General features: G+C 44.8%; 3 protein-coding genes across 5 annotated transcripts; 1 reads left to right on the forward strand and 2 right to left on the reverse strand.

The window, feature by feature from the left end:
* Nucleotides 1-619: 619 nt before the first annotated feature.
* rae1 (ribonucleic acid export 1) lies at nt 620-7,548 on the reverse strand. 2 transcript variants are annotated; one of them, XM_047584065.1, is made up of 13 exons: nt 7,397-7,548; nt 6,733-6,851; nt 5,627-5,731; nt 5,414-5,506; nt 5,238-5,324; nt 5,064-5,150; nt 3,661-3,732; nt 3,467-3,574; nt 3,253-3,359; nt 3,042-3,117; nt 1,955-2,149; nt 1,766-1,851; nt 620-1,229 (listed from the first exon to the last, which is right to left on the reverse strand). In XM_047584065.1, coding segments are annotated over exons 2-13 (1,107 nt in total). In that variant the 5' UTR covers nt 6,823-6,851; nt 7,397-7,548; the 3' UTR covers nt 620-1,228. The 2 variants fall into 2 exon arrangements, with proteins under 2 accessions (XP_047440021.1, XP_047440020.1); XM_047584064.1 differs by lacking the exon at nt 620-1,229 and having other exon boundaries at nt 1,762-1,851.
* A 2,511-nt stretch (nt 7,549-10,059) lies between these two features.
* LOC125007444 (bone morphogenetic protein 7-like) lies at nt 10,060-19,156 on the forward strand. Of its 2 annotated transcripts, none has more exons than XM_047584276.1 (6): nt 10,060-10,652; nt 14,062-14,317; nt 17,333-17,688; nt 17,779-17,852; nt 17,941-18,051; nt 18,143-19,156. In XM_047584276.1, exons 1-6 carry the CDS (start codon nt 10,247-10,249, stop codon nt 18,290-18,292), a joined length of 1,353 nt encoding a protein of 450 aa, XP_047440232.1. In that variant the 5' UTR covers nt 10,060-10,246; the 3' UTR covers nt 18,293-19,156. The 2 variants fall into 2 exon arrangements, with proteins under 2 accessions (XP_047440232.1, XP_047440233.1); XM_047584277.1 differs by having other exon boundaries at nt 14,134-14,317.
* A 152-nt stretch (nt 19,157-19,308) lies between these two features.
* LOC125007443 (ataxin-1-like) lies at nt 19,309-24,046 on the reverse strand. The gene is made up of 3 exons (XM_047584275.1): nt 23,907-24,046; nt 21,385-22,514; nt 19,309-20,905 (listed from the first exon to the last, which is right to left on the reverse strand). The coding sequence occupies exons 2-3, from the start codon at nt 22,408-22,410 to the stop codon at nt 20,525-20,527; spliced, it is 1,407 nt and encodes a 468-aa protein (XP_047440231.1). The 5' UTR covers nt 22,411-22,514; nt 23,907-24,046; the 3' UTR covers nt 19,309-20,524.
* Between the last annotated feature and the right edge of the window lie 1,679 nt (nt 24,047-25,725).

Genomic DNA, 25,725 nt, shown 5'->3' on the forward strand with positions numbered 1-25,725 from the left:
CCCAACCCCAAAAGTTTTGCTACTACCGGTACAAATACTTTTTTGTATTTATAAGAACTGTGGAGTCAAGTGTGTTTGTGATCCTGGGGGAGGTCAAGCAGAAAGACTTTTTGTTCAACCGACAGAAACTTGGTGCAGCTTGACTGAACAGTTGAGGGGCCGTCGGCTCAGAGAAGCGACACCGCTGTCACCCCGTGAAAGCTGAGAGGAGCCGGTTTAGCTGCGGCGGGAACCCAGCTTCCCGCCCTCGGTGCCTTGGAGCTCCGCTGCTAAGTACCGAGGGGTCAGGCTGACGGTGAGGTGACACCCTAATGACCTCAATAAACAGGCATTTAATTCACACCTCCTCCTCTACGAACTGGTTCACTTTTCACACGTGACCTTTGTAGCTGGCCATGCCACCTCATTCATATCCTCATGATAAACCCCCCTAATTTCCAGCTGTGTAGTGCTGTCAAAAGAACTGCAAGAAAACCCCAGTGTCCTGCTTTGATCTCATTTGTCTGGCCTCAGCCTCTGGTCTTTCTTCAGGTAACAGCTGGAATAAACACTTGTGGCCAAAATGCTCCACCTGCTGGTTAACTCGGATAAAAAAAAAAAAAGCAGACAGGAGGAGTCATTAAATGCAGATGTTGTTCAAAGTTTTATCTTTTGGAATTCGCAAGGATTCCAATGTCAGACAGCACAATGACGGCGAGATTAACACCTGAAACATGAGTCAGTGGTGACGCCCCGATGGCGGTGCCTTTGCATGCACAATACTTGTCCCTTCTCTAAATCGATTGCAAATATTTATACTCCCTCAAGTTGGAATAAACATGTTCAAATCTAGGAGTATGCACTTATTTATTTTACATCCCAGTTTCATTTATGGAGTTAAACCATGACGAGTAACAGCAAGTCATCAGTGAATGAAAAGCCTTAGGAAAGCTGTAAAAAAAAAAAAAAAAAAAAAAAATGAAGACACATAAAAGAATCATCAAACAATCCAGATGAATGACAAATAAATCCCTCCCTTTCTATGATGAGCTCTAAAACCAAATGTCATGCAGCGGTCATCAATGCCAGGTTGGGTAGGGCCGTCTGATTGGTCCATGCACAGTACACTGCATCACGGCATTGGTCCAGGTGTTTGCCGAAAGGAAGGAGTCTGTCTCGAGCGTATACACACACTAAAGCAGCAGGTCTTCCGCAATTCCCCACAAGAGATGCGATTTGGCACGACGAATCTGGAGACAGGAGGGAGCAGTCAGTCACAAAGAACATTTTTCCCAGGCTTTTGTTTCTTTTTTGTTTATTCCTTTTTTGCACAGAATATAGAACAAAAATCCCTATTTAGCAGGAAAAAAATCAATCCTTACACAGGAAAGTTGATCTGCTTTCTCATGCATGTTTTCAACATGTTATTCCGTAGTCTATAAATTAATAAATAAGTTCTTAAGTCCCTTTTTCAGGACAGGATTCACTGCACAGGTTGAACAACAAGCTAAATGCTGTGGCATGTACATGTGAAAGGAAGCGTGTATACACCACTACAGCGTAAACCACACAAGCCTTCAACATAACCCCACTAAGCTCAGTACTATTCCTATACAAAATGACTACTCGGAGCAGTACAGAGCAATACTGAGATCTGACTCGATATCCTCACTGCCCACATCCATGCACGGCCTTGAAAGGCCCCAGTGAGAGTCACATGAGGAAATGGGGCAGCCCCGTCCAGTGACCACGGTCTCCAGGTTTACAGTGGCTGCCCCTCTCTCACCATTTCTTGTTCCGAGGTTTCAGCTCCTCTGCAGCGTTCCTCAGGAAGATGTAGTTCTTTTTCTGGGGGTTGTAGTACTCGTGGCCCTGTGGGATTCAGTTTAAGACTGTGAGCGACTTTGACTACAGGTAAACAACACTGAAAAATAAAATACAACAACAACTTATGGAAGGACTTTACACCTCCTACCTTTGACCAGTCGTAGCTAGAAGCGTATGCGAAGATGTTGCCGTTGTGGTTGAAGCAGCAGGCTGTGATGGGCTGGTCGAGCTGCTCTGAGGTCTTCAACTTGGTGCGGGCGTCTTTGTCCCAGAAACTGAAGCGTCCATCTGAGCCCACAGTAGCCAGTGTGCCATGGACAGGATGGAAGGAGATGGCATTCACCTGATGGGAGATTATATTATTATAGAAACATTTTGCTAAAATTTCACTGCAGCAACTCAAAATGCTACTCAGTAGTTTCTAAGGCCGACCATGTGCATGCATGCTTGGAGTATCTGCTCCCAGATCTGGACCAGAATAGTCTGAGGTACAACTTGGTGGCATCAGATGGACCAAAAAAAAAAAAACTAACGTCCCGGAGGACTGGATTTAGGTCAGCATGATGGCCAGTCGAGGGTATCAGTTCCTTCATCCTCCAGGAACTGTCTGCATACTCTCGTCACATGAGGCCAGGTGTTGTCAGGGTGACGTTGTCAAGCGCTTAGAGGCCTGTGTGTCCCTCTATGGACATACGTCCTCAGACCACCACCAAACCGGTCATGCTGAACAATGTTACAGGCGGCATTATTCTCCACGGCCTCTCCGGTCCCTTTCACACCTGTCGCATGTGCTCAGAGTGAACCTGTTCTCATCTGTGAAAAGCACGGGACGCCAGTGACAAACCTGCCAATTCTGGAGCTCCACTGTGACGGGCAGTGAGCACAGAGCCCACTAGAGGACGTCTCCTGGATTCCCCTGTACGCTCTACTGTGCAGGGTTAAACAACATGTTTTCCAGGTAAAGGCACGTATTGACGTACCATCCTGGAGGAGTTGGACTGCCTGTCTATAGGGTCCAGGTATTGACTCATGCTACCAGTAGTGATACTGACCCTAGCTAAAAGCAAAACTATGAGGAAAGAAGAAGTAAAAATGTCAGCGGCCTCCATCTGTAAAACCATTCCTGTTCTGAGGGTCGTCTCAGTGTTGTTAATTTCATTAACACCAAAGCAGCTGCTACTTAACTGACCATTAATCTTAATTATTCAGATCCTTAGAAATGAAGGACAACTTACAGCATAGATGTCCTGTGGAGTAGTTGTGTTGGTTCCATTGGACCTGTGGCACTTGAAGGTGAAGTTATCTTTGGCTCTGAAAGGGATCAGGGAACACATTCATGTCTCATGTTGCAAGAACAGTTTCTTTTTGACACCATGTAAACAAAATAATAATCAAAAACATTAGCTCTTGACTGAATCTGAGAGGTGGATCGCTTCGGTCACTCACGGGTTTGGAGGGTTGATATAGTGGATCGCCACTCGGCCTTCAATGCTTCCCAGAGCAAAACCTGTAGGTTTGTTCTGCTTGTCCTTGAATATAGCGACACAGCGGTGCTGCAAGACGTGACAGTGCAATGAAGTAAATTAAGGTAAATCTGGAAAAAGGGTATTTTTAAAAATTAAGAACGTGAGACGACAGTTTAAAGTGGAAGATGTTTCACCTGATGTTTGAGAGGAGAGTCTATTCTGCGGAACTCGGAAGGCTGGTTCTCTAGCTGGTACACGATCAGGCCTCTCTCAGCTGTGGCAACCACTGCCATGGGATACACCTACAAATCACAGACAAGGAGGTGCGTGAAAGAAAACAATCCACTGTGTACTCGGCAAGCACTGGAACTCATCACGAGGCACTTACAACATCTGCACAGTAGCATCTTTCTGGCATCTGCAGCGACATCATAGGATTGGGAGAGCGGGTGTCCCAGAACTGGAGAGGAAAACAGAGAAGCCATCATGTTTCCTGTTGCTACTTTAGTTATTTCAACAGCACAAGTTGTGTTAAGCAATCCTTGATAAAACCAGATGTCCAAAATAATATGTAAATGACCGAATAGTTGGTACTACTGGACTGGTAAGACGTTGATGGTCCAGAGAGAGGTGAAACTGAACCAACCAATACGTCTAAGATGTTTCTGAAGTTCAATGTCCCACATAAACTGTTGGCCTCTTCTCAATGAAATCAAGGCAGCAAATAAAAATAAATTAAAAAAAAAAATGCAGCAACCTAATTATTTTAATGGAACGAGTACGCAGGCACAGCAGAATACAAGCACAGATGGATTTGGGGGAGGATATAAAAATAATTGAAGCGGAACCCCAAAATGTAATGAAGATCATCTCAGTGGTTCAAGTTACCTCATGTTAGTCACACACAGCTGGTAGATGCACTGAATGCTACTGAGGTGTTTACTGCTCTCCGTTTATTGCCTCACTATTTTGACACATGTGGACTGAGGCGATGGCTGCCACATTTCTTCAGTGGGAGTTTGTGCTCAGAAAGGGTGAGATGTGTATGGCTAAATCAGGAGGAGCTTGTCTGTATTCAAGTGCAATGAGGATATTCCACATTATTTTAGGCGTTAGGTGGAAATACGTATCACAAGATCTACAATCAAACCATAAGCAGTAAGACATCACACAGGGGTAAACGCATCTTCTGTTGACGTCCACTGGAACATGGTATTTACGTTAATACTTGTGTTTATTTCCATTCATTTCGCCAATTAAATCTGAACTTGTACTGGAAAAGACATTCATTAAATTTGTTCACATTTCCTCCACTTTGGATTTGAACAGTTCAAAACCATCTTCATAATATAAGTGTAACCTGAATATTATTTGTTAAACATCTAAAATAACAAAATATGTCCAAAATACATAGTACAAACTATTTCACAACGTAAAATATGTCATTTTATCCTTTCCCCAACACCCGCAGAAACTGATCTCGCAGCCTCATTGTGTGGACCCTCACGAGCACTGACCTAATGCAGCCTTTGTCTGATCTCAATGTGATATCGCCTGGCAAGGAGCCACATCAACCAATCAAGTTCAAGAGGTTACTTTGTGAGATGAGAACCATTTTCCTGCTGCTAGCTGCTGCCTTAATAGCTCTCTAGAGTTGTAACTTAAACAAGACGTTCGGGATCGTGTTTCGCAGTTCAGGGTTTTTCAGATGTTGTAAAAGGCACGACTAAATCATTCAATCAACTAAATCGAATCATCGTCACTTTCACTCATTAAAGTACGGCTATCTACCTTCAGTGTTTTGTCCCAGCTGCCGGTCATGATACAGCTGTAGTTCGGGGCTTTTATCCAGTGGATAGCTTTAATGGGACCATCATGCTGTGAAGAGAAACAATGAGAGGTATACAGTAAGATGATTCTTCCCCATTCACGGACACATAATTGATCTGTCAGCTCTCATCTGACCTGTGCAATCTGCATTGCCTGGTTGCTGTTAAGATCCCACATCTTTGCTGTTTTGTCACAGGAAGCTGTGAAGACTTTACTTCCATCCTGATAAAAGAGAATAGCACATCATACATTATTCCACAGCCCAGCCGCTGCCAGAGCAGAGCTTATATTACTCTGTCTAATAAACTTACATCGCTCCAGCATACATCCAGCACTGGGCCTGTGTGCATCTGTTGGGCTTTGGGGACAGTCTGTCCATTGTCCTGCACCTCCCAGCACCGTACCTGAGGTCAGATGATAGAACAGCGTTGATCTGTGTAAACTCGTGAGCACATTACAAACCAAGTATCTAGTGTCTGAACTTAATCTGTTACTGTGCCTGATATGGTGCATAAATAACTCACGTCGTTAGCCCAGGATCCTCCAATGAGGAAGTTCCCTGGCATGGTGGGGGGACTGAAGGCCAGACAGCTGATGCTGTCATCTGGGGGTGAAGTCACTTCAACATCCTAAACAACGAACCAAAGCATTAAGATGTCAGGCAAAAAAGATGTCTTTGATGATGTCACTTTGTCACCAGCAGCCCCTTTAGTGCCCATCATTGCAACTTATACTCTAGCTTCTAACTTATACCAATTCATTGACAAAACCAATTAAAACTACGACAGTGAACATAACTTACATGCCAGTAACTATATGTGCAGAGTTTGCATGTTCTCTCTGTGTCTGTGTGGATTCTCTCTGGGTACTCTAAAGGCATGCTTGTTAGGTTAATTGGTGATTATAAATTGTCTGTAGGTGTGAGTGTGTAAAGCTGTCTTTTTGCCTCTCTATAGCTGTGTCTCCATTACAGTTTTTCGCAAAATAAAAGTGATATTCCTGAAAGGTCGTGTTTCCATTAAAAGGTGTTTTGCAAATGAGCTGTAAGGCCCATAAAGTCTAGTTGCCAAATATCCCATAATTCTCTTAGATTCTCATCACATGAGCGAGACTTCACATTGAGGAAGGTGAAGTAGTCACAGGATCTCCTGCATCATCTCCAGTGACACCAGTGATGGGGAAACATGAAAAAAAAGTGTTTCCAATGCACTTCTGTGATACACTTTTATATCAATACGTCTAAAAAAAAAACACCTCACAAGAGCTTAAAAATGTTTTTGTGATATTTGAGATGTTTTTCGACATGCAGACATTTCCATTACCATTTTTTTTTATTGCGATATTTAGGTTTTGCACATTTGTAGGGGTAATGGAAACGCAGCATGTGTCAGCCCTGAGACACACTGGAGAACTGCCCAGGGTGTACCCTGCCTCTCGCCCAATGACAACTGATATAGGCTCCAGTCCTCTAGGGCTAGAGGAGGTTATAGAAGATGAGAATGAGAACTGTGCAAATTATGTGTACAAGTACTTTTCTGTGTTTGTTGCCTCTGACCCAGGTCATCATTGCAGTTTTCAGTGAGCTATAATCACAACTTCTCAGATGTCTTTCTCCTGATTCTTAGTTTACCTTCATGGGGTTGTGACTGTCTGTTGTCGTGCTTCCGAAGACACCTGTTCCTCCTGTTCCAAAACCGGAGCTTGTCCCAAACAAACTCATGATGCATTAACCTTATTCCCAATGCCCGCCTGGGAGAGAAGACACACAGAGAGAAAAGGGCAAGGTATATTTTACATAATGACAGACACACATCCACACATCCTACCAAAACAAACTGGACCTGAAGTCGAAGAAGGCGTACCAACGAACCTAGACCTTATTAGATAGCTAAGGTAACGGCATTCACCTGGTAACACTAAATCTGTTTTACTACCGGGCAACTGTGCTCATGTTGTGTTTTAACAACCGATGATATATAAATGTCGGGAAACCAAGACGTAGCTTAGCTTAACAGCTAACGTAGTATCGATGCTAGCCTACTCATGTTAGTAGTTTCGCTAACACAGAGATAAATGCACAGTTTAATTATGCATATTATGTCCAAAACTGACCATTTACTCCTATATTTTTGTCAATGTGTGGTCCATATATTAAACATGAGGCAAACATTAACATAGCTACCGTTAGCTAAACACGTCTACCGACCGTATCACTGTGTCGCCATTCCTGTGCGGAAATCACCCGCGCTGAAACACTCAACGGTACCGACTCTTAAAAATATACACATACATACCCCAAACTGGTGTAAATGTGGCTGTAAACTTGAAACGCTGGAAATGCCAAAACGATTTCCCTCTCGGTAAAAGTGTGGCGCTTATTCCTTGAAGCGCATGTGTCGCAGGTTGATGACACATTAGCCGCAGATTAACAGTCATGCAATCTCACGTATAAACTCTAGGAGGCGTCCTTTACCTCCCCTCTTGTCCTCAGTCAACTCTGAGCGTCCTCCTGGGTGAGTTGCAAACCGGGCAAAAGTTTCTACTTCCTCCCACTCTTTTGCAGTTATGTAGAATACGTAATTTTCAGTTTATGTTTACTTTATTTTATTTTTCATTGTGCTATTTATGTTCATTATGTCCATTTGATTATTTTGTTTGCTTTTTACATGTTCAAAATAAACAAGACTAAACTACTTTAAGTTTAGTCTCTTGATGTACCTATGCATCCTAACTGAAGCTTATTTTCCTTTTAATATTTGTTTAGATTCGAAAAATTAAATATAATACCGAGTTAGATTATGAGATAGTTTCACAATCGCTAGAAAGTGTTATGAAACTAACCTCACACGGGCTGGAACACTTCGGGTTTAACTTATTTCTTTAGAGCCCTTGTAAATCAGTGACGCATGTACAGCCTTTGATACAGAGCAAAAAGAAACAGTTCATCAGTTCAGCATTTGTTATTTTTCAATGAATAAAATAAATAAGCAGTTCATGTCCCCTGTTTGTACAACACAAGTTTACGTCTGTCTTTTCCAAAAAGCTGAGCCTTTTATTTCAGTGTTCAGTATTTTATTTGAGATTAAAAAAAAAAATGTAATCATGAGGTATTTACCCCTCTAAGTGTATATATATAGAAATATAAAATAAGGGGAGTGTCATCATGTGGTGAGACAACTGTTTCAGCTTCATGTTCAGTTTGTTAATGCTACCACAGACAACTTCCTCTGTCTTTAACAAGTGTGAAAAAAACATTTCACTTGTCACCTTTGGGCAGATAAACTCACTGATCATTTCTAGATATTTATTGAACCACGTCTCCTCTCTTGAACAAGTACAAGACACTGTTTCCCTGTGTTTAAAAGGAACCATTGAAGTACTGGACATAAATAAGACTAATAATGTTCTGTCTTTGTTCTCTCTTATCTCTCTCCTCTTATGTCTTTTTTTCTTCCTTGTTCAGCTTCTTTTCATCCTTGTTCATGCTTGCCTCATCACTGACTGATATTTGGGTAATATTTTGGAGACAAGGGTTCTTAATTGTTACCAGATTTTTGGCTACGGTCTCCATCACCACTTATCGGAGAGCTTTTTTTTTTTCCTGATGTCAAATTAAGGAAGAGATCAACCTTTTCCACGATCACCATGTTTAGCTTCCCTCCATGAACCTCCTCCAGAGTCTAACTTGGCGCTCACCTCTCAGGATCGTTGGCGTTTGCCCCCGTAAAGGGGCCTTGGGCCGGGAATCATGGAGCTAAAGGACATGTTGGTATCCATTCACTCTACTCAAGAGTCCTCATAAAAGAGATGTTTACAGACTTTTAACCTCCAATAATATTTTGAAGATTTGTAGGCCGATGACGTGCCGTCTTTGACAGCTTTGTATTTCCCTGTCAGGCCTACAGCTGTGTTTGTAAATAAAAATATAAAAGATACAGTGTGTACAGAAATCTTCCTAAACAAACTGAAGTGAACCTAGAGGGTTAAATAGTTACTAAAGAAGCAGTAAGATTTATAAATGTTTGTAGTGGACATGGAGGACACTTGAGTTTATGTAAGTTTGCAAGGATGAGTCATGTAAAGCGACCTCTGCTGGGAAAACATCTCAAGTGACCGGTGTAATGTAACTTGAATTTACATTTTATTTGGATACTTGGAGTGTGAATGAAATGAATGAAGAGTCGCTGCAGTGATCTCCTTATTTCATAGACGATGAGGAGCAGAAACGCTTGTTTGCAAACTGACATTTCAGTTTGTTGCTGGACACTGACTCATTCCCTTTGGTTTTATGAGCTACTTCAGTCAAAGAGTGTGTAAAAAAAAGATTCTGTTTTTAAGGGATCCTTGCTTTGTTTCATATTACCTGCCCCCATCCTCATTAGCTCTATGCTTTACACACAGTTGTAATCCATTGAGGCTGTCTCTTCATGTATATGGGTTGCTGCTGATCACTTAAAAATTACTGTGGGCTTTATTGTTTCAGTTCAAATGTGTCTGCATTGGAGAAGGGATTGGGGGGGTTCTCTTTTTACCTTTAGATCGATCATTGAGGGTTGGAGTACCTCCATGTGCCCTCCATGTGGTTCACGTAACAGTAAGTATATAAACTGTATATCCACTTCAATAGATGTATTCTTTTAATGTGATCTTTAGAGAGTCTGGCTGCCAAGCTACTGTATTCAGAGACAAAGAAGAACCCGTCAGCTCCATAAGTAGGTCCCACTCTCATCAATGACCAAACAATCTCGACTAAATGACGCACTGATTGCACACTTGAGTTTCAAAAGTCCACAGCCATCCATCTAATTACCAAGACAGTGTGCTTCGCGATAGTCGCTCTACTTTCCAGTGCCTCTCCCCCCACACGCTGCCCCAATCCACGGAGTTAACCTGAACCGCTGCTGCCCCTCCCCGACGCAGCTCCTCAATAAAAATCCAGTCTCCAGTTTCCATCAAGGGGAGCGCACGGCTGGATCCCACGGGCAAATGATGGGGGAATGAAACTCGGCGTCGATAACGTCTTTTCCCTTTTCCACATGTAACGGGTCTTATTGAGAAGGACTCGCACATCACACAAGTCGTCCCCCAAAGCGCAGACATTTTTTTTTCTTGCAGTAGAGCCGCGCGTAAAATTGTGAGTAAAAATGGTGATAAGCGTCTTGGCAACGGTCACCGTCCTCCTGTCGTGGTGTCACTTCGTGGTGGCCACGCGAGTCGCTTTCTCCAACTTCTCACTAGACAACTCGGTGGACAGCGACGCGCGCTCCAGCTTCATCCAGCGGCGTCTGCGGAGCCAGGAGCGCAGGGAGATGCAGCGGGAGATCCTCTCCATCCTGGGGCTGCCCCACCGTCCGCGCCCTCTCGTGCACACCAAGCACAACGCCGCGCCGATGTTCATGCTGGATCTGTTTAATACAATCTCCACGGACGCAGAGCCCGGGTATCCATACTACCAGACCGTTTTACCGACTCACACATCTCCAGCAGTGACCCCGCAGGACAGTCGGTTCCTGGATGAAGCAGACACCGTGATGAGCTTCGTCAACCTAAGTAAGTGTGTGACTTATTTTTTAATTTGTAGTGAAACAAATACTACAAAACAACAAACCATTTAATCAAAAATGTTGCGTTTAAATTCGTGTACGAGGTTAGTATAACGCGTCATAATCTGCTGACATCCAAGGGCCTCAAAATTTCCCCTTCCCATTAAACATGACTTCAGGGACTTATTTAGGACTTTACTGTGGGTTGTACATTTTCAATGATAGAGTTTTTTCCTTATGAGACTTCACCTTTAGCTCATTCGAGGCATTTTCACCTTTGTTATTTGATTGAATCAACTTGAGAGTCAAACCTTTCAGTGCTTAGGCCTACAGTTCAACCACAGCCTCTACCAACTACTAGTTGTTGTTTAGTTAATTAAGCCGCCGTGTCTGACACTTTGGCATTTGGGTGAATTTATTCACTTGAAATCAAGCATTATCCAGGCTGTAAATGTTATGACAACATGCATGTATCCGATTTCCCCACAATCCCCTCAAAGCTCTGGGGGAGAGGCTTAAGCGTGGCTTTGTCTCGCATGACTAGAAGTTGAACAGGCATTGTAAAGCCCTAGGGGGGGAAGTGGAGACCAAGATCAAGCTACAAACTGAACGTAAGCGTACTGGTGCTGTTGTAATCTTGCTCCGCGCAGGTGCCTGTGCATTCTTGCATCTGTCCCTGTTAACATGTTTGTTCGGGGGGGTTGCTCGGATATTCCTGGTTATTATTTTGTACGAGGAAAGATCCTACTTTGTTTCCCCTGGAGATCCTGTGGCAACTCTGATACAGGAAAAACAACACGGTGATTGAGAGTGTGTGCCTGTGAAGATGTGAAGTTTGTTCACCATGGATGCAGCACATCTCCAGGAAAGCTCCAACATTCCTGTGTGATTGTTTGTCACCAGCAAGCCCCCAAATAAACAGCCATTTTGAGTTTTTTTTTTTTTTAAATCAGCACATGTTGTTAACACAAAACATTTGGAAGCCGTAAGAAAATATCAACATTTTATATCCCCACTCATGAACTTTAAACTGACAGACTTTTTGTTAATGAGATGTGGAAACTCTGTGTCTGGAAACCAATAGCAGATTTATGTGGTTTCACATTGGAAAAGTTTGATTATAAAGAGGAAGGAGGGGGAAAAAAAAGACACAATGAGTTTGTATTATTTCTCTCCCAGAGCCTGCTGGGCTGATGATTGGATCGGATTATTGAATTTTTTTTATTTATTTTTTGCCAAGGCTCCTACATTCTGCCTGAGCGAGTCTATGGTCTGTCTTGGTGGTCTGTTGATGATCATTCCAAGACCGAACTGGAACGTAAATCAGCCACACACTCGCTGTATCTTTAGAGAAATGAGCAGCGTAAGAGCGCCTGGAATGATAAACTCCTGAGATCATACTCAGGAAGCCTACGTTCGCATTGTCTCATCGCCATGCGCCGAGGCCTGGCTTATACACCGTCTCTCATAGATGACCCGCAGCTCTCGGCTCTGCATCTCCTCGCGCCGACCTCCTTGTTTCCTGCCGCCGAAGCCCTTGCCTGGAGACGTGTACACATGCGTTCAGTTTTGGGCCTTCCTGCACTGACCACAGCACACCTGCGGAGCATGAGAAAACAGCCTAATGAGCAGAAATGTCCCTGGCTTTTATTTTCAAAACAGAACGAGCGCACAATGGTCTCAGAACCGAGGGAACGACCGTGGCGATGAAGAACAGAGGGATTATTGTGCTTTTTGAGAACGGGCGGGAAGAAATGTGCTTGTCCTGCTAAGCCGACCCGTAGGTAGCGTAAGGAGATCATGCTAAGAAGCGCTTTCGCCAAGCTAGAAAAATCTCATTACCCCCCTTTTTCTGCGCTCATGTGGAAAACAGTCGCTTTCTTTTCGCCCCGTCGTAGCTGCGCCCCTGCTCTTTCTTTGCTTTCTTTTTAAAAGGTGTAACATAGGCCGTGAAAGCTGGCAACACGTGCGGATACTCGCGGATTTAGAAGAAAGTGAAATACCGACTTACTTCTCATAAGTTGAAACCCATGCGTGCCACGAATGAATAGACAGAGTTTCAGTGCTCAAAGCAGCTCTCATTTTCATTACTTTTTTGTGCTGATATTGTGACACATCTGAAACCCCCCAGGTTGAATAGTCAAGAACATATTTACTATAAAATTGAAACAGGTTAATTATAGCGTCGTGGCTGTGTGGCCCTGCAGTGTCAGGAGAAAATCTGAAGTGCTGAAAAGCCTCCCAGGGGGAAGTTTGCATATCTGAGGTCAGATCTCTGCAGCTAATGGTCCCTAACGTAAACACACCAAGTCCTTACAAGCAATTATTGCTTTCATAAAATCACCCCTCGTTCCCTTCCAGCATTTAATTGCGGTCAAACAAATGACTCGCAGGGTTCAGAATGCACTGCTCTTAACGACAAGCGGCTTGTGTGTGTGTGTGTGTGTTTTTTAAAAGTGTTTTTAGTAGAAGACTGTGAGCCAGCGTGTGTGTGTGTGTGATCTCTGTAGCGCTCTGCTCTCGGCGCTGAGCTCCACGAACACTGAAACAATAGTGGGCCGTCGGTGGGAACACAGAAGGATGTCATGATGATGTCATGGTGTGTGCCAGCGGGCAGGATGTGTTTAAGGCGGCTAATCATTGCTCCGCTCTGCACACCTTCACCAGAGACTGCTCTTTCCAAGGACAAGCGCGCTGAGTAATGCTGTAAAAACATGACACTGGAAAGCTCCAGGAAGCTTTGGGGTCTTTCTGACCACCATTTTTCTGGAAACTCTGAGTGAGCTGCAGCGCCGATCAGCACTGGGCGGAAACCTCGCCGGCGACTGCTGCTCCACATCCACAGTCAGAGTGAAACCAGCGGCTGGTGATACACTGCAGAATGGCCGCGGAGGTATGGTGGCCTCAGACTCTGGTAGTAAAAGCACACATGAATTTGTGTGGCTCTCTCTGCTTTATGTGAATGTGTTTGTAAAAGCATACTGGCTGCTGTGGTTTTCCGGGCTGTGCCTTAACGGGCCTTTTCTTGTGGTCAGCACATGTGTGCAATTTAAACACGGAGCCAAACTGAGCCATGAATGCGTTTTTTCTTTCTCCCCCACATTGGCATGTATGGCAGACCTGACTTTAAGTGATGTTTAGATCAATCACTTCAGTTGTTGACGCAGAATTCTTTCCTATTTCTGACAAAGTGCTCCCAAGCTGTGGGCAGAGCAACGCACTTCAGAGAATCACTTAAATCAACAACCATCTCGACAGATTCCGCAACCGCCGGCCCGTTCGCCATCTGATTGTACTGAGTGATTTGCCGTTTCCGCGTATGTCCTGAACTTCCAGTTCGAGGGCTGGAAGGACCTTTTACTGTGTGCATCAGTTGAGGAAAATAAACCATTTATCACGGTAATATTTCCACGCAGTGGCCTGTGGACGGATCGCCACCTGTTGCTTGGGTTTGATCAACATCATTCCGTCATGTCTTCTTCTGACAGTTGATCACGATCTCCAGTCGAAGGAGCACGCGAGGGAGTTTCGATTCGACCTTTCCCGTATTCCAGAGGGAGAGACCATCACGGCCGCAGAGCTCAGGATCCACAAGGATTTCATGCAGGAGCGCAGTGAGAATGAAACGTTCAGAGTCAGCGTCTACCAGGTCCTGCAAGTGCCACCTAACAGGTAAAGGTGTTTTTGTTCACAGTTTCAGTTCATTTTTGCTGCTGCTCTCCCTTCCTTGCATGACCCCGTGTCGTACCTATCAGCTCTGTCCACAGGGACGTATAGGATGAAATGAAGTTAGGCATCTTACCAGAAGTACAAATAGCAAAAAGTGAAAAAGTTAATATTAGGTAACAAGCTATGACTATTATACAAGTTTTAATTATTGTATTAAGTAAGCTACCATTTTACAGTAGTATAATGCAGTTTAGTATTTTGATGTTGATTTAACAAGTAGCTGAAGAACCTTTTTGTCACATCCACCTCTGCATCAGCATGACTTTTCGCCTCACTGTTATCATAGCTGTGATGAAGGCCATTTTGGTTGGTTCGTTATACAACCGATCCAAAGTTTTGGATGCTAAGATCTAACTATCACCTATTAGTTGAATTATCGCTGTCTGGTGATGTCCTGATCTTTGTTCTAGAAACAACAAGAGGTTGGCATGAGGTTAAACGATCATCTCAACTTGCTTGCAAGCATTTGAGGCCTGAAAAGGACGAGTTCTAATGAAATAAAAGAGACTGTTAATCAGGTTCTGCCAGTTTTAACTGCTGAAATTTAATTTTTCTCACACAATAATGAAAAGCTTTTATTTTTATTACAGTACATTTCAACACTACCAATGAAATCCCATTCGTCTACATCATCTTGAGGTCGTTGCTGAAATCTTTGGTGATCTGACCCTTTAAAGCATTTCCCTGTCTCGTAACTCTTCTCCTTTTACCAGTGACACGGTTCAAGTTGACTTGTGGTTGAGCTTAAATCTTTAAATAGGCTGTATGCTTTGTGCTACCGTGCGCCTGTCAGTGAAAAGTGGTTGCGGGGCTACATTTCCCTGACAGCTCAGTACCCCCGATGTTAGCGTCTTCGCCGACGCTGTTTACACAGACATTAGTCTCAATTACAGAAAGCCAGTGGTTCTCTCCAGAGCAGTTTACCCTCACGCGGTCAGAGCAGGACCGTCCCCAGGAGACCTGCATTTATATCGAGCCGCTCCGACCGCAAATAACACCAAACCTGCAAGACGCCGCCCTTTCTATCAAACAGGTCGCCATTCCTCCATGATTCTGTCTGCGCTTTCTCCACCTACCTCTCTGTCTTGCTCTCATGCTGTTTTCCTGTTAATAAAAAAAAGCCACACGTGAAATTACAACTTGGAAGAGATTGCCGTCTTCCTCCCAAATCAAAGCAAATAGCAAATCTCCGACTTGACTGAGTCAGCCTCGCTGTTACACGGCTGGATGAACCGCCCACGAGGTGTCTGGCTCCTCAGGGCCAAAAGACCCCGTAGAGCCCCTAATACGCCTCATGCATACGTCAGTCTTTGTATATTTTCCTTCCAGACACCCACAAAATAAACAGTCCTCTCTCTTTTGTTGATAACCGATGAATCATTCGCATCATAAAATCCTCTACAAACATTTCGGATCTTAATATTTGCTTGTTTTTTGATTTTGCACAGATAAAACAAGACATTTGTCTGGGTTTACTTGGACTTTGCTCGGACTTTGGGAAATTTATCTCACAGCCTTTCAATAAATAGTTGAAGGGAATAATTGTCGGACACAAGTTAAGGAACAAAATTATACAACATATAAAAGGAAACAAGACAATTTTCCATTTTCACATGGTTTCTCTCTGCAAGTTCAGAACCTGAAGGAAGAAGTGGTTGATATTCCTAAAATGCATCTATAAAACTTACTCTTAATGACTGTCTGATTGAATTCTTCCAGCCATAAGTTCAATAAATCCACTAGGATTCAATATTACAACCGTTTGAAACACGACCCCTTTTTTCAATAGACAAAGGTCATGCCAGCAGATTGAACCTTTATCTGTGCCGGTGGGGCCGAGGACGGCGTTAAGGGCAGCACCATTGTCATTCACAGACACACAAAGGCCAGACAGACGAGCAGGCAGCGGGACAAAAGACAGACGTCTGCCTCACATCTGAAGCTCCGTCCGCAAACAAAGCAATTGTTTGCGAAATCTGCCCTGAAGACGACACTCACCAGTCTGGGGTTTTCTTAAGGGATGTTAAGAACGCGCTGCTTTGATAGTGGTCACAGCAGGGGGGGACACATGGTCCCGGGTATTAGCTGTCAGAGGGAATTTATCCTGGATGCTCAGGCTGCTCAGCTGAAATGATTAAAAATTGAAATTTGGATCGGAACTAAATAACGTAAATCAAAAGCACATTGCGTTGTAAAATTCTGATGCACAGCCAGCCTCCGCCCACAGGACACAGACGCACACAGCAGATCAGCAGACGCGAGGTATTTTCCCTGGTCTGGTGAAGCCCTGGCAGGACTGTTATACAGAAATTCATGTTAATTTTGGGGACATTTCGCCTTCAGTTTGTTTTTCCAGAAGACGAAACACGTTGCCGATTTAACTGATCTCTGGTTTCTCAATGTGTTGTGTTAGCATCTTCCTGCTGCGTTGGGTGAATATTTTGCGAAATGCTGCAGTTTCGAATTTCTCTCTGTCTGGGTGTACCCTCAAGCACTAGGTTCAAAGTTAGCGGTTCAGTTTAACAGCTTAGCTTCAGATCCACTGTGCTGGTGTGTTTAACCAAAACACCATAAAACAACTTGTCTTGATACATTCTAACTGGAACTATTACAGGACCACACATGTCGTTTCCCCACTTTCAGACCATTAAATACCCATCTTTTATAATTTGCATGACAGAAAAACAACATTTTCCTAAGCATTCCTCTAGATTGTCTTCATATGTTTCCGGAAAGAGCGTTCATTTTAACTAAGGAGGAAATCCATTTGTGCTGGAAAACAAGCGACAGATAACAACATCAACGCTGCGCTTTGCACAAGTCCGGTTATCTTTGGTGGAATCGTGTCGTGACTCAGATTTTAGGCTGCAGCCAAACAAGTTTATGTCACTGAAAAAACTGTTTTGACACGGAGTGCATTTAGCCTGGAAATTTATTTACATTTTGTGCTCTCCTCAGTGAAGTGGAGCTGCTGCTGCTGGATCAGAGAGAGGTCTGGGCTTCAGAGGAGGGCTGGCTCGTCTTTGACTTGACCACTACGAGCAACCTCTGGCTGGTCAGCCCTGAGCACAACCTCGGCCTGCGCCTGGCCCTGGAGGACGGCCATGGTCGGAGGAGGAGCCCCCGGCTGGCTGGGCTGGTGACGGGCGGCGGGCCTCAGGACAAGCAGCCCTTCCTGGTCGTCTTCTTCAAAACAAACGAGGTGCGGTTCCGCAGCGTCCGCTCGGCCCACGGCCAAAAGGGACGCCAGCCTAACCGCTCCAAGCCTCAGAGGACCGTCCAAGATGCACTGAAGGCGGTAGAGGCTGCAACAGGTGCCTGAAAAATCTCATCACCATAGAGCTTCGTAGTAACTTCAACCAGCCAGTTTTGACATCACATCATGTGTAAATTCTCAATTTCAGATAATCTTGGCATCTCTAAAGAAGGATGTAAAAAGCACGAGCTGTACGTCAGTTTCAGAGATTTGGGCTGGCAGGTATGATACAAGATTTTCATTGCCTTTTTGATAAATTTCTTAAAAAAAAGTTATCTGACAGTTTGCCTGTGTTTTTCTTTTCTCTCAGGACTGGATCATAGCACCAGAGGGCTATGCAGCGTATTACTGTGAGGGGGAGTGCGCCTTCCCTCTTAACTCATACATGAATGCAACCAATCATGCTATTGTGCAAACTCTGGTAAGCCCCAAACAGTCCCTGATCAAAGGCACTTTCACTTCAACCTCCGCACTCTTTGAGGATTTATCTGTGCTTCTTCTTCTCACCACAGGTGCACTTTATCAACCCTGAGACAGTGCCCAAGCCCTGCTGCGCTCCCACTCAGCTCCATGGCATCTCGGTGCTCTATTTTGACGACAGCTCTAATGTCATCCTCAAGAAGTATCGCAACATGGTCGTGAGAAGCTGTGGCTGCCACTGACTGCATGCATCCCCTTCACTTCTACAAATCCTGACAGATGATGAAGAAAGACAGAGGAGGAGTAACCAGAGACAAGAGAGGACCGACTGGCTGGTCACAAGGGAGCTCTTGACACAGAGCAAAGTTTTATGCTGCGAGTCTGTTTTTATGACCAGCAGCTGAGCTGGCTATAACCACTACCACAGGCCAATAAGAACTGGACACAGAGAGAGACTGAACAAAGGATTTTATTTTTGTTTTCCTTTGATCGCGACTTAAAAAAAAACGAGGGTGCTGCAGAGGCTTTATGCAGTTTCTTCACAAGCTGAAATAGAACTCTTATTGCTAAAAGCCCAACGCAAAAAGATCTTATCACATGTAACACATATCTGCATTTTGAGATGAGAATATAAATTATTGCCCGCGTGCTAATGCGTGCTCGGTGAGAGATTTCATAAAACGTTAGACCTCCGTCTTCGTATTGAACTTCTGCACCGTGGCTTTTGGAGCAGCTGGATAAACCTGTGTCCAGCAAAAAAAAAACAAAAAAAAAACATCTGGACTCTCCAACAAACTTCGCTGGTGCTCAGCAGGCCAGGCGGAGCGGGTCAGGTGTAAGACATCTGGCAGCTCAGTGGAGAATGACAGCGGAGTGGGATTCACATCACAGTGAGGCTGCTGGGTCTTACTTCCTGGCGCAGATGCATATCACCACACCTCTGAAAGGCTCGAAGTCAGCAAGATGTTGATGATTCATCGTGGTGTGCGCCGTCGCCTCCACTGCAGCTGCCTTCTGGTGTCAGACCAGAGCTGCAGGTGTGCAAAGATAGGCTTCAATTTTACTTTGTCGCGTTAAGCGAGCTCAATAAATGATGGAGAACCTGGCCTGATGAGTTTTCCTCCAGAACTAACTACACCCCGGGCTTAAGTAATGAACGGGCGAGGAATAAGATTGACACAATGACATGTTTATTTCTTTAACTTTGTTTTACAAGTTAAAGACTCAAAATGCGTGCGCTGCACCTAGTTTGCTCTAATTTCACATTATCCACAGCGTCCACAGTCAGTGCGTTTACATGCGCAGCTTAATCAGGCTGTGCTCGAAATTCGACTATGTCCAAGTTTACATGCAACTGAGAAAATCGAATGACTGATGTAAATCGATTTCCAATCTCATTATCTGGGTGTCTTAACCGGATAAGGAACTCTGATTTATCGTGTTTACATGCACTTATGTCGTCCAGTTTAAGTCAGATCAAGGCAGTAATTAGTTTTTTTTTTTCATATGCATGTAAACGTACTGACTGTCTGCTTGTTATACTGAAAAGAACATCACATCACAGAGAGACTGCGCCTTTCAAGTACTTAGAATGGCATGAATGGTCCCCGCTCTTGACGGCGGGACATTTAAAAAGGTACAAAAAGCAAAAGCATATACAACATGTGCATTTAACAACCACCAGGCAGATAAAGACATTCACCCTGACTTTCACCACCACAGCATATAACACCACGCCCTATAGCTGGTTACACACAGACACGTAGAATATAACTGTAAATAGAAAACAGAGGTAGAAGCGTAAATCTGACTCATACAATCAAACACGGCATTGATTGTCAACATGAAACTCCCTCTTTATCTGAGAAAGAACATTTTCAGGCTTCTAACTTGGAGTGGAATTTTCTTTTGTGATCACGAAAAACTCTTACATAACGTTAAGCAGAAGAGAGATAAACTTTAAACGGTATCATCAGCAGTGAAAGACCTGAGGGAGTAGTTTTATGTGCTTTTCAAGGAACGTGGGCTGATTTAGTCAGAACTGCCAGAATATCGTGAGGACTCACTCTAAAAGAGCTAAAACTCAGAAGTATATTTTCTCGAATCTGCAGGATTCCCCTTCAGATGTCAATGAATCGGCTTCCCCTGTAGATTTATACTTTGGTGTGACACGTTCTCACAGAAATTGTTTTTCATAGCCTGAGTTCCCTCACGTGGATACGATCTGAATTCTGTGTTTTTACAGACTTTTATCATTGAAGTTTCCAGTGTGTGATCCCTGACTAACCTTGAGAAATACAGTATGTGCAAATTTACCTCCAGGGGATCCTGAGTGTTAATCGTACTGCGTCTTCCCACTTTTACTCTTTAGATCCAAATCAGAAAAACAATCAAGCACAAAAAATGTGATCCAGGAGGTAGAGAGACAGCATATATAGGCTGATTACAGCACAGCTTAAAATAGACCCTGTTCACTAAATACAATTTGTCCCTGGACCTCTCAGCTCAGGGGCTGAATAGTGTCTCCTGCGGACCGTCTCCGCCCCCATCTTTTGGCCCCCTGCTCTCGGCTCTGGCTCCCCGGAATTCTGGGCGGACGGGGCGGCCTGCGGGTGCGGCGCCTCCAGGCCCTCGCCCCCCGCCTCCTGCGACTGCTTGGGCGGGGATTTCGGCTCCAGGGTGGCCGGCAGCGTGGGCTGGGGAGCTGAGACGGGCGTAAGAGCCAAGCAGACGTCCCCCACGCAGAGCTGACGGCACTGCAGGCCGCAGAGACGCGCCGTCCTCTGAGGGCTGCAGGAAGACCAGCCCTGCCCACGCACAAAGAACGGGTACTCAACATACACATCCACCATCTCCTGGAGGAGGGAAATACATACAAACAACATAATGAGACACAGCTTAGACGCTCACTCGCTAGGGGTGGTGTTTAAATTTGCGCTGAAATCTAATAGCGAGCGTTTAAAGATTTTATCTTTCTTTAAAACCACCACATTATTCTATGCGTGAGCCAAAACCATACATCGCTCTATAGCACAGAGGAGCTAGTTTATTTTTTTTGTATTTTCATTTAATTTCTTGTAAAACATAAAAGGCCCTCAGCCTTTAACATGACAGCATTTCTCTTTAAGAGCTGTTCACAAAACAAAGCCAAGGTATATGTATAGCATTTGGATGGATGGATGGATGGATGGATGGATGGATGGATGGATGGATAGATAGATAGATAGATAGATAGATAGATAGATAGATAGATAGATAGATAGATAGATAGATAGATAGATAGATAGATAGACGAAATGTTGTGAATAATAATAGCAGAGGGATATTCATTCACCTGGGACTGCTGGTCGTGAAGCAGGATGAGGAGGCGGGAGATTGATGATGATGATGATGAGGAGGAGGCGGAGGAGGCGGAAGAGAAGATGCTCTGCACCGTGCAGCAGCTCAGGCGGAGGTCTGGACAGGCCAGTGAGCCAAGCAGGAAGTCTTCAGTCTGCAGGTGCTCCACCCTTCTCAGCCGCCCGTCCCTGAGTTCAATCAGAGAGCCCGCCACAAAGTGAGGGAGCAGCCAGGGGAAACGGCTCGGAGAGGCAGACGAAGAAGAAGAAGATGAAGAAGAAGAAGCGCGCTTAGAGGAGGCGACGGGAGACGTGTCCTCCTTGGCGGAGGCGCGTGTGCCGTCAGAGGAAACTCTCACGAAGGAATGTCCAGGAACGGGGACTTTGGCAGCTTTTATGGATTTGTGCAAGGAATCGTGTTGAAGCTTAGGATACTCGTGTGGAAAAATAGATTTTTCAACCCGGGGAAAATATTCAGTTTTTCTGTCTCCGCTCCTCACATATGGACCCTTGTGCCGGCTGTAGCTCTGCCTCTCTGGGTTCAAACCCTTGTCTCTTAATGTCCTCTCCCAGCCGTACCCTCCACTCGCTCTGTGGAAATCCTCGGCTACCAGGGAGACAGCGCTGAATCTGGAGGCGTAGTGCGGATGGGCCGGATGGAGCACAGGAGTACCAGACAAGCTTTGGTGCTGGCATTGTTGGGGAAAGTCCCACCCGGGGTGCAGGGGGCTGAACTCTCTCCATTCCGCCCAGCCGTGATGCTCCTTGAACGCAGAAAGGACGTGAGGTTTAGACCTTGTGGGCGTCTGCATCCAGGGCTGGTACAGTGCGGGGACTCGCCTTGGCACTGGCTGAAAGGGGCTGGAGTGTTTAGTTTTGAACTCACTGTTGTTCTTATATGGGTATGGTGCCTTGAAATTTGCCGCATCACACAGCTGTTGCTGCTGCACTGGTGAGCATGATCGCTGGTCCCTCTTCTTAAGCGGGAGGTTGTCCCTGCCTGGGACTAGAGCCGGGTTCATCCTGAAGCTCACTGACTGCCTCCAGCTGAAGTAGAAATGGTGTTGCGATCACGTGACTCCATCAGTCGCTTGGCAAAGTGTTGCAGATCCAAGGTCTTCAGGGTCTGAGCAGAAGAAACAAACACTGTCAAGCTCGAGAATATCTTTTCATTGGGTATTTTCTGGCATTTACTTTAATCTTTTCTCAATAAATAACTTTCCCTCTCCCTTCTGAAAGTGCCATGTGGTGAGACCACCGCCTGCAAATATCCTCTCGACATCCGAACAATAACTTCACCATCAGCTTCAAATTACAGCTTTCCAACCGCCAATTGCTATATTGACACGGTTCAGTTTGATGGACATCTACAAACTCCTTTGTGTAAAAAAAAAAAAAAAAAAAAAAAAAGAGGAAAAAGTTACTATGGTAACAAAGTAGTGCACAGTGTGGTTGGTGAAGGAATGAGTGTTGTGCGTACCAGGCCAAGTGAAATGTTGCTGGTGGGTGTAAAGTTGGAGGTTAAATTTTGTCAGTAAATTCCCCTCCTTTGAGGTTAATAATGTCTCTCAGTGGAGTTTTTCACTGCATTCACCACTACAAACATAGGAAAATATGTGTATTCACTGACTAAACAGGTGCAGGATGGTGAGCACACAGACCCGCCTTGAGCCTCTCGCATGGCACTAAAGTGATCTCCAACACTGCGAGCTGCTGAAACGCCACCATCCTCCTCACATGCACGCACAGCCGTGAGTCAGTTCACTGAGGTGGGCTAAATATAAGCACCTTGTGGCCTGACATGCAACCAATGCACTCAAAGGCACCGAAGACACACATTTTACGCAATGTAAAAAAGCAGCGGAGGACTTGAGCAGCCTGTCAGTGCGAAAGCTCACCTCATTATGTCACCACTGTGGCTGAGGCTCGCTGCTGAATGGACCTCTTTTATGCCTCCTGACAGGCTTGTCTCTGATATGAGCTGCTTCTGTATTATGTGTGTGGGATCAGACGACACCCTCACACCGACATTCCTGTGCGAGCTCTCAGACATAAATAGATAAGTGTTTGTCAGCCGAATAAATGGAAATAAATTCAAATGGCATCGAGGTGTGGGGCCACTTACTCACAGTGACCTACACAGCTATGGTCAGATCATGTCTCAGACAGGCCTGTGCTGTGAGGTTATTTCAGACCATATGAGGTGTTCACTACAGGCTGCTTATCTATGGAAATGAAATGTATACACAGCAGTGTGTTTGCTGCCAACATGATAACGACAATCTGTACTGAGGGCGCGCTTATTTGCATATCAGTAGTGACAATATTGCACTTAGTCATCTTGATGCTTCTTTCTATGAGGCTGTAGCATAATAAAGTTTAACCCCTGGTGCTACAAAGAGTTTCCCAGACATGCATTTAGAGCTTCTGTCACGACTCGCTCTTTTGTTCCAGGGCAAATGTGATCATTTTCCCCACGCATAAATCAAGACGAATAGGTTTTTAAAAGATGACTTACTTGCATGTTGCCTCCATTCACCCGTCCATGTCTCCCCGTGCAGCCATCTTCACAGTGCACCTCGGTCCATGCTCACACCACGAAGACAGACGCTCCCCTCGCACCTGTCTGGTTTGTGTTGCTCTCGCAGGCTGCAGGTGGAGGAGCAAAACAGAGCAGGATGAAGAGAGGCATCCAGACTAGCTCAACAGACTGCCCATCAGACACACACTCCTCCTATTCTCTTCTCTTCTCTTCTTTTCTCTTCTGCTCTCTCTCTCTCTCTCTCTTCCCTCCTACTCGCTTTTACACTCCCACTCTGCTCAGCCAGTCGGTCCTGTTAACCTTTCTCAGACAGATTTGATGTCTCTCTCTCCTCCTCTCTTTCTCTCTTACATCTGAACTTGTTCACCCAGTGTTTGTCGCTGAGTAGCCTCTCTTCCATTTTATAATCACTCTCCTTTCCCCGTCTCCACACACACACACACCACACACTCTCTCACCAGCTCCATAGCTCTCTGTTGTTGGGTGTATAATTAGAAATGAGACTGCTGTGCAACTCCTCAGCGGATGGTAGGTGTATGGCTGCCTGATGACTTTGGTGTGTTGGCTGGTGTGGTGATTGTAGGAAGCCGTACCAGCCTCTTTGACCAGGCTGTGCAAACGGGTACGGTTGCAAAAGCAGAAATCACACAATTACATGTTTAATCTGAGAGCCCTGTCATCTTAGCATGCTGTTAATTCTTCCTGCTGTTTCTCACTTCCTGCTTTTCTTGCCTCAGTGGGCAGATGTGAATTAATAATGTTTCATCCTGAATGAAAGCACCAAAGCAAAGGTACCCAAGGTTATATCAGTGGTTATGTCTGCAGGAAAAGCCACACGGCCTTTCGGGGGTTGCACAGAAAACATGTGCGTTTCATGTCATTTTTAAAAACACAAGAGAGAGGACATGGCTTTTGCTCTACACCAAAATTCAGAAACAGCAGCACAGCAGCTGGGTCTCAGCTATCGATTTTGCAAGGCCTCAGCAGGTGAACCCCCAGTCATGGGAAAGCCTACGCGTAATTTACTCTGTGGTGGAGAGGATTTCTCGCTTTGAGTCACATCATACTTCCTCTGCCCACTCTCTCTTTCTGTGTCTGTCTCTCGTGTTCCTCCACTGATGTGCTAACGCACAAACACACGCATGGCGAAGAAAGTTCACGGCATGCTAACGCATTACACCGCATGCTTTTGCCGCGACTAGCATACTTATGCTAAACCACCACAACCACTGACATTTGCAAAGAGTGTGTTTTTATTGATAGAAATCGCCACTCACTCCCACCACTTTCCAACTGCTACTTTACATTGCTTGTATTTGCAGTTTCGCTTTGCAGCTTGGCACAGGCTAAAGTGTGAGTTTCAGTAGTGAAAGTTTCCGTGCTGATGCAGTTGAATGTTTGTTGCTCTCTGATATGTGGATAATTTTGTGCACAATTCATGATATGGATTTCAAATGATTCAAATGGGAAAACGCAGAAACATCTGCTGATCACTGTTATTGTGGAAAACAAAGAAAGAAGCACCCTTGTGCTGATTCTTGACTGAACATATTCTTGTAATGACTCACACCTGAATCTTTTCCCGCATGTATGTGAAACAAGACGCTCTTTGAAAGCCTCTGACAAGTGGCGATGCTGTGTTTAGGAAAAAGGCAGTGATGTAATTCTGCTCTGTGGAGCCTCTGCATGCAAATATTGTGTAATCAGCAAGTCCCGCCGAGAGAAGCAGGAACTGACGTCTCTTGTCCACTAGATGGTGTTCAGGACACTCAACCGTCTGATAATAAAACACTGT

Source organism: Mugil cephalus, chromosome 4 (genome assembly GCF_022458985.1).
Source record: "Mugil cephalus isolate CIBA_MC_2020 chromosome 4, CIBA_Mcephalus_1.1, whole genome shotgun sequence".
In the NCBI taxonomy this organism is placed as follows: Eukaryota; Metazoa; Chordata; class Actinopteri; order Mugiliformes; family Mugilidae; genus Mugil; species Mugil cephalus.